The 12,401-nt window shown below is 46.9% G+C and overlaps 1 protein-coding gene across 1 annotated transcript in view; it reads left to right on the top strand.

Annotated features, from left to right (window-relative positions):
* The window catches only part of LOC104497238 (NT-3 growth factor receptor), a gene marked incomplete at both ends in the record, with an annotated part of 19,589 nt that extends 8,068 nt beyond the window's left edge, over window positions 1–11,521 (top strand). The window contains 6 exons of the mRNA XM_010140467.1: window positions 2,038–2,180; window positions 2,775–2,916; window positions 5,077–5,373; window positions 8,832–8,855; window positions 9,537–9,607; window positions 11,389–11,521. Coding sequence (XP_010138769.1) covers window positions 2,038–2,180; window positions 2,775–2,916; window positions 5,077–5,373; window positions 8,832–8,855; window positions 9,537–9,607; window positions 11,389–11,521 — 810 coding nt within the window. The remainder of the gene's footprint in view (window positions 1–2,037; window positions 2,181–2,774; window positions 2,917–5,076; window positions 5,374–8,831; window positions 8,856–9,536; window positions 9,608–11,388) is intronic.
* Window positions 11,522–12,401: the final 880 nt, after the last annotated feature.

Here is a 12,401-nt window from a genome sequence, read left to right as displayed (position 1 = left end):
GCTGATGTTTAAGAGTCCTGTGGCCCCAGGAGCAACATGAGGCATGTTCAAAAGTTTTCTCTTTTTTCTTCACCTTGTTCACACATCAGCTGCCTGTTTGGTGTCAGTTTTTGCTCTGCTATTGCCATCACTGGAAAGCATCCCTTGCAGAGTAAGGGGAAGGAAGTGTACCTTCAGCAGAACAATTAAACTGTCTGTACTCAAGCAGCTGTCAAGCTCAAGGGCTGAAAAAAGGAGGAAAACCAGAGGTTTTCTTTTTCTGATGATCATTCTCTGTTCTAGGAATTTAGGTTTGTTTCTTGTAGCAGTAGTAGACAAACAGCATACACGTTAGGATTTGAATGGCTTTTCTTTTTTCTTTTATTTTTGCTTTTCAAGTTCACAATGTCCCTTTATTAAGCTCTGGAAATTGGCCAAAGTGTGCCTGCGTGTGGATGAACTAAAAAGATTTGAGAGAGTGCTGTAATTTCCTCCCCACATGGGAAGAGTAATCTGCAAGGATTAGAGGAAAAAAAAAATCCTTAGGGATCAGGGACAGGAGGAGAGGCGACTCTGTCAGTGGTGGTATTAGGCTCTAGGGGACAGCAGGATGCTGATTTGGGAACAGGAATGTGCTGGTGTGCAGGGTGAGCACCTCCTCTGACCCTGCAGCCTCCTGGAAGGGCCGGGAGCCACACTGATTTGCATTCCTCCAGAGGAGAATCCTTCTGTTCAAGTATTAAGATGACTCGGGGGATGTTGTAACCACACCCCATTTGTCTTTGTCCTGCTGAGGGCTGGCGTGGCTTGGTGCGGCCGTGTTCGATACCAGCTCAACCTGGAGAGATCGTATGTGTCCCTCCCATCACTCTCTCCACTGATTCCGGCCACATACACAGTTTTGCCAGGCCTTGACCACGGCCTCCTTTCTTCTGAAATCCCCCCAAATCAGTACAAAGTTGCTTCCTCATGGTGTCACTCACTGATGGCAGTGAAAGGATGTGTATCCCTATCTGTGGCTTTGGTTTGACGTGATGGATGCTGCTGCCCTGCGATGGGAGGGGACTGTTGGTCAGTTCTCCCCTGCCCTGCCTCTACCCAGTTTGCCTCTACGAACAGCCCAGAAAGCCTCCCCTAGGCAAGAAGGCTGTTTGTCCTTCTTGCAACCATCGCTGTCTTGTTTCATGTTGCAAGGATATTTGGTGCCTGCAGCGGCAAGTAAAGAAGTGGTGTAAATCAGAGCCACCATAAATCAGTAACTCTCTCTGCTACCACCGAGGAAGAACAAGGGCACCTTTTATTAGGAGAGCTGCAGTTAATATGAGGACACATCCTTGGTCATCTTCTCTTGGTTTTAAAAATTAGAGGGATGCTTTCCTCACGTGAAGTGGAGGGCACTCTGTGCCTTGTCCCTGGAGGTGGGGATGCTTTGGATCCTCTCCCTGCACAAGCAACTTTCCCATCCCAGGTGACCACCCTCAAGAGCAGCTTCTGTGGGAGTAGAATAGATGGGGGGTGGGGGTTGTGCGAAGGGGAGGCAGACAGAACTGAACATTAGCTTTTGGATTCAAATGCGATGGGAGGGTCTGTTCAGCTGGTACATCTCCAGTGTCTACATTTCCCCATCTCCAAGACCACTCCTTCTCTTGGTAGGGCAAGGCCATGCTGTTGCCTCCTGTGTACTTATCCCAGGTTGCTAGAGGCTGATTTGAGAAACACACCCTCAAGAGCAGCTTCTGTGGGAGTAGAAGAGATGGGGGGTGGGGGGTTGTGCGAAGGGGAGGCAGACAGAACTGAACATTAGCTTTTGGATTCAAATGCGATGGGAGGGTCTGTTCAGCTGGTACATCTCCAGTGTCTACATTTCCCCATCTCCAAGACCACTCCTTCTCTTGGTAGGGCAAGGCCATGCTGTTGCCTCCTGTGTACTTATCCCAGGTTGCTAGAGGCTGATTTGAGAAACAGCTTGGTTGGATCTGGGTCCATGTGCGTGTCCTTGTGGCTGGCTGTAGCAAATGCTGCTCCATACCTGAGTGCCTTGGTGTCTGGCTCTCCTAGACCTCCCTGAGATCAGTGTGAGCCATGTGAACCTGACGGTGCGGGAAGGGGAGAACGCTGTCATCACCTGCAATGGCTCAGGCTCGCCACTGCCCGATGTCGACTGGACAGTGGCCGATCTCCACTCCATCAACACACACCAGGTAGGGGCTACAGGACCTTGGTGCTGCCTGTGCTCCATGTGTCAAGGGCAAGGCAGCTGCCTTGGGTTCCCCAGGTCTGTGCACACAGGGCAGTGTCAGGTACATGGTGGAGACTGCTGCTAGAAACATGAAGTATCCAAAGGAAAATTGAGGCTGGAGCCTATCCACATGAGAACCTGGGAACTACCTGAAGGCAGCAAAACCTTCCCTCTGTATGGCTGGAAAGAGAAGATGAGATACCTTCATATCTCGGTGCTGCCTGATTGAATTGACTCATGTTTCCTCTAATGAAACTGCCTGTTTACAGAGGTGTCAGCTGAAACAGGCAGCTGAGCAGGTTTCTGAGAAACAAGCCATGTTTATCAGTGCTACAACACCATGGCTCTCCCCCTCCCAGTAGTTCCTCTTATAACATGTGGTGTATTTAATCAGGTGAGGAAACACCTCCCTTCACCCAGATCCTAGCTGCCCTTGGATTTTAGAGACCTTCTCACATCCTCTGTGGAAACTGTGATCCTCATCTTCTGGGGGTAGTAGTGGGGAGGAGAGGAGCCACCAGACACTGATTTTTGTCTGTCTTTCTGGGATTTTTAGACCAACCTCAACTGGACCAATGTTCACGCCATCAATTTGACCTTGGTGAACGTCACCAGCGAGGACAACGGGTTCCTGCTTACCTGTATTGCGGAGAACGTGGTGGGGATGAGCAATGCCAGTGTGCTGCTCACTGTCTACTGTAAGTAGCAGTGGAGAGACTTTGACCACATGGAGGGCTGCCCTGGGAACTGTTTGAATGCATGGCCACATGCTGCCTGTGACATACTGGTTTTGTGGATGAGGATTAGTTGCTGAGCACAGTGAGAAGGAGGTGGATTCTCGCACAGCTGTCTCTTAAGTATCAGTATTTTTGCTTTCCTGCTGCTTCCATTAATGCAGAAATGAGCATGAGAGCAGGAGAGGAGCAGCAGTGCCACAGTGGTGGTGGACATTTCTCCACCCATCTCTTGGAAGATCCAGCAGAGCAAGGAAGAGCTGTAGAGGTACTAAAAATCTGTTTACAGAGTTGCTCGCCCTGATGAGAGGTTAAGCATCACTCTTGCTAAAGCCAGTGTAAGTCTTGGTTTCAGAGATGCTAGTGCTCCCTCCCAGATCTGTTCCTACAAAGTTAAACTGCAAATGCCGTGTAAACATGCACATGTCAAATTTCAACTGTTCATTTTTAGCTGCAAGTCGCTAAACTTTCTTTGTGCTTTCTAATATAACTTAACACAAACCTGACCTTAAGAGGAAGTTTACACAGCTTTGTGCTCTCAAACAGCTGAGATTTATGATATGTTGCTGTGTCTATAGTATTTGCCCTTATTCTGTAGTGTCAAAATCTGTTCCTCAACCCTGCCAGGCAGAGTGGAGATCCATAAGGGATTTGGGTTAGTCTCGATAAACCCACGTGTGTCCAGTGCAGTGCAGGAGCCATGGGGTCCCGTAGACGAGGCAGTCACAAGGGATAGGAAAAAGGAGATGCTTTACTACTTTCATCTTCCTCTCAATAAGTACTATTGATGGATTGAAGAATGGAGACAATTAAAGTTCGGATCAGCTTGGAGGTGGTTGGTCAGCAGGCAGGTGGTTTTTGCAGTGTGTTTTTGTATCTCTTCCTCCACACATCAAACAGCACCGTGCCAACGCCTATTTTCACCCGTGTAATCCTCTAAGCTGCTGACAGTTTCTGCTACCTCTGCTCTTGTTGCCTAGACCCGTCACTCAGGCGGTAATTTCACGCTGAAAAGATCTGGGTTTGTGTGTGTAGGTGGCTGCCTGTTTTGAATCCTCCTTGCCAGGAAGATGTGAACAAGCCACACACAGATCTAGGCTTGCGAGTGAAAGGAGGTGGCTGGGACACGGCTGTGTGGTTCAAGGTAGCTGGGTGCTGGTGGGAAAATTTTGTTCAGCTCCAACCAGCTCTGTACCTTTTTCCCTTCTACTGCCTTCACTGCCTGAAAAATTCACTGTCTTTTTTCCAAAAGGTGGGTCAATGCTGGTGCATTGGTTTTGTTCCTTTTGGGTGCCTCATGGATTGTCTCTGCAACTGGAGGGTACCAGGGAAAGGAGAGTTTTAGGGAAGTCCTCCATCTTTTTGTGTCCTTTGTCTTTGCACAAAACTCTGCTCTTCTAGTTCTGACCTTGTCAACCTTCGAGTTTGGGACCTTACATGTAGGCATTATAAATAGGGTTTCAGAAGCGATGGCAGAGCAGCGTTTGAATTCTTGGGGTGTCCTGGGGGAAGATAATGCACATGCAATAAATCGCAGGTTGAGTCCCTGCTTTTCTTTTTGCTCTCGCACTCTACTCCTGTTAATTAAAACATCCCTGGAGGATCTTCGGCGGGTGAGAACTCCTTTGGGATACTCAGGCAGTCAAACCCCCCAAGGACAGGCAGTCTCTGAGAGATGTTTGCTTCCACAGCTATGCAATCCAAAATTACTCAGTGCGACTGGATAGTTCCCATGGGCACCTTGCACACATGTAATGTAACAGGACTACGTCATGTGTCCTCCGTAATGAGGATGGGTGGCCTCTCTGCATCCCACTGAGGGAAGGAGAGCAGCAGTAGGTATGTGGACTGGGTTTAATTGTTTCTGGACTGGTGAAAGGACCATCCCTGTTGTTAATCTGTACCCCTCTTCAGAAGCCCAAGAGAGCTGGCTGTGGTTCGGATAATCCTTCTGGAGAGTGTGGAGTGGTTCTTGTGACTTAGCAATGCTTCTTTGCAGAAATCCATGGGAAGAGTACGAGGGATTTTGGAGGTTGCATTTTCAATAATCTTGATTTCCGTGATGCACAGAGATGTGACGTGGGTGGAGGTGTGCTGTGAGCCTGCCATGTTTCTCTCTGCTAGATCCCCCTCGCATCCTAACTCTGGAGGAGCCGGTGCTACACCTGGAGCACTGCATTGCATTTGCAGTGCATGGGAACCCAGCTCCCACCCTTCACTGGCTGCACAACGGCCAGGTTCTCCGGGAAACAGAGATCATCCACATGGAGTTTTACCAACAAGGGGAAGTGTCTGAGGGTTGCCTGCTCTTCAACAAACCCACCCACTACAACAATGGCAACTACACGATTGTGGCCACCAACCAGCTGGGCTCAGCCAACCAAACCATCAAAGGACACTTCCTTGAAAAGCCCTTTCCAGGTAGGATATTCAGTTTATCTCATTAGGGTTGCTTGCAATCCAAAGGTCTTGCTATGGTCTCCTAAGTAATCCTTACACCTAGACAAGGCCTTGACAACCCAAGCTGACCTCTGTCTGAGCAGCAGGTTGGAAGAGGTGACCTCTGGAGACCTCTTCTGACCAGTACGATTCTCCTACTCAAGTGTAGTTTGGTGTCATAACAACTCTTTAAAGCAGAGAGGTGCTATCTGGTTTAGGTATTCCCGTTGTGTAACATATTCCACAGTGTATTTTCATGGTTTTTGAATGAGTTTTAGGGAGTTCAGTGGGAATAGGGTCTAAGTTTGGACAATTATTTTGGATCTCCTCTGGGGTGGCCCAAATGAGTTGCTCAAATTTTGAGAGAAAATATTCTTCTATGTGTTTGCTAGTTACAAGCTGAAGAAAGGAAAGCCCTTTGAAGTGATGCAGCACTTCCCTTCCTTCTAGCTTGCATTTGTGAAGTGCTTAAAGCTGGATGCAGCAGTGTCAGGATTGTTTTCTTTCTGGAGATGACATGTGCAATTCCAGAATGACAGGTCTACAAAAGATGAGACGACTCAATTAGTCGCTTTGCATCAGTTTGCAGGGATTTCTTAACGGATTGTTTGGAATTCCCCGTTGTACTCCCTGGTGATTCAGGGCTTAACTGCAAAAATAAAAAAAGCTTTTGAGGACATGAAGATTCAGCTCTGGGGAGCACAGTGACTTTTGTGGTGGCTTGTCTGCTCTATAGGAGCACGGGAGGTCGTGGTCTGCTCTCTGGCATTGCAACACTAAACTGGCCAGCATGGAGTTAAGATCTGTGCGTGCTGCTGCCTTCAGGAATGATGCCATGAGAAAGTGGCAGCTGCAAATTGGCCCCTGCAGCCCAAGAAAACCCAGCAAAATAGGGCGTTGGCTAAATATAGAAAAATACCAACAGTACTCTCATTTATTATTTATATCACACCATATACGTACACTGAGTTTTCCCGCAGGTCAAATATCGTAAATGCAGTCCCAAATCTCTGCCTTGAAGAGCTGACAATTGAACAAATGAGCTGATGTGGATGGGAGTGTAGAATTTGTATTCTGGCTTCGAGGACGATGCCTTGTTTGGCTATCTGACCTGTTTCTGTTTCCTTCTGTCAGGGTAGAAGAGCAGCTTATCAAATGTAGATGGGTGAGGAGAGGCGCACAGGTTTGCAGTCTCAGATCTGTCAGGTCTCACCTTTGTGACTCAATTTACCCATCTGTGGAATGGGGACAGTTCTTAAGCAGTGCTGGACCTTCAGAAAAGGAGGCAGATCTGCTGTTCTGGAGGGCTGAATTTGGAAATGGATCTGAGCCTGGCTCTGATGTGGGAAGGCATGTTAGAGTTTGAAGAGCCTATTGTGTCAGAGGCTCGGGGAGAATGGGATTGTGTGAAATATATGGAAAATATTGCCCTTGTGAGTGCATCTTCACCCACGCCTCGTGTGGTGTTGGTGTGGAGTACTTACTGACACTGGTCCATCTCCCAGCAGGAACTGACCTGCTTCTTTTATTTCTTCTGATCCAAAGTCCCAAGCCATTCCTCACCCTGGCAGACCCTGTCAGCCCAATGCAGGATGTAATTTACTTTCCTTGAAGTTTGTTGCTCCGTCCACTGTCACAGCTGACGTTAACACTCAATGCAGCTGATGTTTACAATTTCCCATTTGAAGGTAGATTCCTCCAGAAAATGCCACAACTTGAAGGTTCCCCAGTGTTGTTCAGTCAAGAAGCTTATTGCCTGTAGCTATTCACACGTGCTAGGGTTTTGCTGTCACTACCCAGGATGAGATTATTAGTCTTAAATAATGAAAAAGTAGTGCAGAAGACTTCCTAGCAGCATAGAAAAGGATCTGTGACCCTGTTTTTTTAGAAACCCCTGGTCTGTGACCTCTCATTCGTATGGTGCCAGTTGTTCTTCCAGGTTGAGAGGAGAAAGGTGCCATTGGACACTGGAGGGGAAGCTGGGTGATATGGCCCATGCCATATCCTGCTTCTCGGTGATGTTGTGGCTCTGGCTGCCAGGGCAGTGGCTCCCAGGACAGATTTGTGTCATATACTGATTAAAAAAAGGTCACTTCATGTTGTCACTGGCATCTCTACTGTAGGCTACCCGCCTTATTTAATCCTCAAGTGTTAATGTGCCTGCTGCTCCTGTGATAAGTATTCAGTTCTGTGGGAACTTCTCACACAATTCAAGCTGGCTGAAATTTCTTGGCTAGTTTTTTACTTTGAAAAAATAGGGTTTACTAGGAAATACTTCTTGTGGGTTTATGTTGAATTTGCTTAGTCCAGCAGAGAAAAATGGATGGGGGAAAATGTAGAAGCAGTGAGTTTTATGACTAGACTCTGTCGGCTTTAATGGGGGGGGAGGGGGGAAGGAAGTCTCCAAATAAAATATTTCTTCCTTTTTTTTTTCCTTCTTTTGCTAGAAAAGTTACTCTTCTGCTTGACTTGAAACAAAAATATTTTTTCAGGTTGTTTTTTTTTTTTTTTCCCTGGTTTGGAAAGCAGTGTTTGTCACCCGGGGTTTGTTTTATGCTTCCCTTCCAAACCTCACCCATACTTCAGCGTGAATATTTCAGCATCCTTCCAGGAGCCCTCTGCCAGCAAAGCTGTGTAAACTCCAGTTAATATCGGGCTCAATTTCTTACATGGGCAAGTGAATTGAAAGCTGACGTTATTCTCATGCTATGTAAACTGAGTGTCACCAAGAGCTTTAGACCTCATTGTCTGGGGCCTTGGCCTTCTTTGGAGCTGAAGGAGCTTTACTGAATAGACTGCAGCAGTCAATAGGCTGACAGCAGGAACTGGTGTGGATGTCTCCGGCAAGAGGCAGCACTAGGACAGCCACAGTCTCCGTGTCCAGTCCAGATGCTATTAGCTTTTATGAGTGGCTCATGAAAAGGAGGTCGGAGGAGATGTCCTCTAACTCCCTGCCCCGGTCTGGGCTTTGCTCCCAGGGAGCTGGTCCTCATCCTCATAGGACTTTGTCCTCGGGTAAACACTGCCATGCAAGGCAAAATCTGCTCCTCTCCCCTCCACCTCCATCCTGCTGAGCCCCATGTGTCTGTTGAGCTTTGCTCACCTGCTGAAAGCAGCATTGTTTAATGACCATTCAGAAGTTTGTTTAGCATGCTGCTAATTGTTCTCCGTTTTGGCCTTGCAGTAACATCATTCCCTCTTGTTTCAGCGCAATGCCCTGCACAGTTACCCCTGTGCTCTCCATCCTGACCTCCAGCATGTCCTGCTGGCACATGTGCTGCAATTCCCAGTTAGAGTTGCCCAGCAGGGCAAAATATGAGAAGTTTGGTTTCCTGGGCCCTTTGGGGTGGTGGGGTGTGTCTGAGGCAGGCTGGGAATGAGACCACTCTCCCTTTGCTGTGCTGCTAATTCTGTTGCTTCTCTCTTTGTCCTTTCCACAGAGAGTACGGACAACTTTGTCTCAAGTAAGTGTCATCTTGCTTTTTGCATACTGTGGGTGTTTTGGTTTTGTGGTCCCCCTTTGGCCTTCTGTGGCTTGGGAGGAAAAATCAGGAAGCCAAAAGCAAGTTGACAGAGGTTGCACAAAACCCTGGCTTCCCCATGCATGACCAAGATGGCTGGGGAGCTTTTGATCATCTGGGTAATTTTTAGAGCCCAGGAGCTGCTCCTTTCCTGCTAGTGATGTCCTGAAGGACGTCCTATAGTGGAAAGGACAGTTGGTTGTGATGTAGTGGAAGGGGTCTTAACTAGAAACAGGATTCAACTTCTACCAAATAACTGTTTCTTGAATCAAGTTTTGCGGGAGTCAGTCTTGTCTTTTAACCCTGCTCAGCCCAGTAGATTTCTGGAAGCTCTAGGAGATGGCTCAGGGGTGGAGGTCACCCACCCTAGGACATCAGGCACCCAAATGTTTCTCATTTGTAAGGTTGGAGTCACATCAGCGTTGTCCTGGTCTGTGTTTTCTCTGCTCATGTGCACAGGGATCTCTCTAGTGGTTGATTTGGTGCCTTCTGAAATCGAAAGTTGCAGCCTCTGTTAGGGGTGAACTGGATCTCGTTAGGTCAGGCATTGCCACTGGGGATGAGCTGGTGTCTTGGGAATCCTGTGGAAGCCTGAATCTTCTGTCTTTGGTGTTTTGGTTTCAGTTGGTGATTATGAAGTGAGTCCCACCCCGCCGATCACTGTGACCCACAAACCAGAGGAGGACACTTTTGGGGTGAGTCCTCTCCTCTTTTCTGCAGAACTGCTTTACATGCTTTTTCTTTTGTTATTGAAAACTCAGTATTTACATTCCTGTGCTGTTTTGAGAGGTTTGCAAGGAAAATCTCTTATGACTTAAGACCACAATCAGAAGAGTGGTGTGGCTTGTGTCAGGCAAGTAAAATACTGACACGACCAATCCTCTAGGGTCTGCAGAGTGGAACCAGGAGGCTCTTTGAAAATGGAGCATCCTGTGAAGTTGCTACTGGCAGGTTAAGAAATTCTCACTCTAAAAAACGTAGCGCCCAGAGAACAAACAAACTGGCAATTGTCTGTTTCAAACTATTATTGATCTGTTAAGTTTAGCCCTGTGAGGGACTCAGATTTAGCTTGGTTCAATTCTGTCAAAGCCAGTTTGCCCCCTCTCCTGCTCTGCAGGGCATGCCGAAAATGAAAAAGGAAAGAAAGCCTATGGCTTATCGGATCTCATCATAGTCTTTCTTCTGCAGAATCCAGGTAGAAAGAGGAAAAAAATGTGCATTTAAGTATTGGGGGAAAAAATTAGCATGTTACACAATTGCTGTAATGAAGTTTTAAGATGTTGAAGCCCACCAAGCGTTAAGCGAGTGAACAAAACTCAATCCACCTTGGTTTCGGATCTCATCCAACTGAAAATCTCCTATGGCTGAAGTGAAAGCTTTGAACAGTGAGGCTGGAGTAATAACATGCACTGATTATTAAATACAAAGCACAGCAAACAACCTGGGGGGTGAAAATAGTGTGGCAAAATAAAAAGTTTAAAAATATCATAGCTAATGTATCAAGGGCCAGGGAAAAGAGTTGCAAAATGAAAGGGTTTTTCTTGGTTAAATGATGTATCTTCTCTTGCAGCAGAATAGTTTTGTAAAAGGAAGTGAAGCCTGAATGCATCACAAGACCCAGTACAGAACAACTGGACAAATGCCAAAGAAATTGTTGTTTACATCAATGCAATAAAAGTATCTTGAGCAAAGACTTGAAGGAATAAATATTCATAAATATTAAAATAAGCCTGGGATTTTAAACCCTTTAGGGCAAGGAGGTTTTCTTTCCTCCTCTTGTACACTGACACAGTGGAACCAGAGTTCCAGTGAAGGAGTTTGGACACTGTTGCAGTATAAATAATTCCTGCTAAAAGTTACAATAAATAGGGGACCATTAGATGCTTTAGGAAAACCAAATGTTTAGGGGAAAAAAAACCCCAAACCCAAACAGTTCTACTTAATTTCTTCTGGTTTGGGTTTGTGGGTTTTTTGGTGTGTTATTTCCCCTTTTTCCCTTATGCTTTGTCCTGAGGGATGTTTGGATAGAAACAGAATTGCTCTTTCTAAAGAATTTTCTGCTGCTCCTGTGTCTTCCGAGCTCAAGTTGTTATAGCTTTAATGTTGTGACATCATAGTACAGTGGCGAGTTCAGAATTGGAGGCGTATGATGTGGTGCAGTGAAGGGAGAGCCCAGGCATTGGAGCAGAGGTCCTCCTTCCCCACAGATATATGGAGAGGCTGGGGAGAACTGGTGCCGAGACAGCATTGCCGATAGGGAGATCTCAGACCTCCCAACCCTGCACACAGCCTGCAATGCTTCCAAGCTGTGCCAGAGCCCTGTACTTTAGCTTGTATTTTCCTCCACAGCTGATATCCACAGGACTGCAGCAAATGGTAGGAGCCTACAGAGAGGTTAACTGGGCAAGGAGGTGCTGCGTTTCCAGTCTAGACTCCTAAATTCCTCTGTCTTGACTCTCAGGCTTTTTCCTTTCAGGTTTCCATTGCGGTTGGGCTGGCAGCTTTTGCTTGTGTCCTCTTGGTCGTCCTCTTTATTATGATCAACAAGTATGGCCGGCGGTCCAAGTTTGGGATGAAAGGTACGTGCAGTCACTTTCTTCTAGCAGGAGGTACCTTCCAGGATTGCCCGGCTCTTAGAGCACACATGGAAAGGTGTTGTGGTTTCATTCCTACGTTGTCAGTATTGATGCTGAGCCTTATGAAGAGAATGTTGTCCAGCCCGCTTCTGTTTCTTGAGAGTAACAAAGGTGTACAAGTGGGTGGTTCTCATCTGTGTGTGCTTCTGCTGGGCAGAAGTATGTGTGCGTTTTCTTTATCAGTACGTAACTGCACCTACAGATTGTGCAGAAAAGCTTTGAGCCTGCTTCCTCCAGCCATGCGTTGAGGGAGTTGTACTCAGGAGAGCGTGTTCTTGGGTGAAATATCTTGTGTGGATTTGATGATGCATGGGTTTGTGGGTGCAGAGCACAGAGTGTGAAAGGGGAGCAGAAGAGTGTGAAGTCGGTTTGGGTTCTGTTGGAAAGACAAGGTGCATCCATCCTGTGCCTGTCTGAAAATGGGGACCAAGTTGCTGCTGTAAACTCGTAAGGTCCATGATGGTAAAGCAATTGCTGACCTGTCTTTCAGTGATGTGAAAGGTCTCTTTCTGCTGCCTTTCTGAAGGTTTCCTCCTCTGCATCATGAATAACCACTTGAGAAGCTATTTCAAGTGTCCTTAGCAGGGATTGGAAAGTGAGAAGACATCTGATGTTTGCGAGGCAGAACTGGTCTCTCTGTCCTACCAACCACAGTGCTGTGATGTGATACACCAGAAAAAAGTAGATGACTCTGTGCCATCTGTTTAGCGTGACACTGCTGGTTATCTCCAGTTGGGTGGCGTTGGTGGTGCCCAGTGAAGGCTGGAGGAAGAGCCTTCACATGACATAGTAGTTCCCAGCCTAATTGTTGGCTCATGCATACATTGTTTGAAGCCAAGCTTTGACAAAACAT

Source organism: Buceros rhinoceros, unplaced genomic scaffold (genome assembly GCF_000710305.1).
Source record: "Buceros rhinoceros silvestris isolate BGI_N320 unplaced genomic scaffold, ASM71030v1 scaffold45207, whole genome shotgun sequence".
NCBI classification, from domain to species: domain Eukaryota; kingdom Metazoa; phylum Chordata; class Aves; order Bucerotiformes; family Bucerotidae; genus Buceros; species Buceros rhinoceros.
This window is presented reverse-complemented; position numbering and strand designations above follow the sequence as displayed.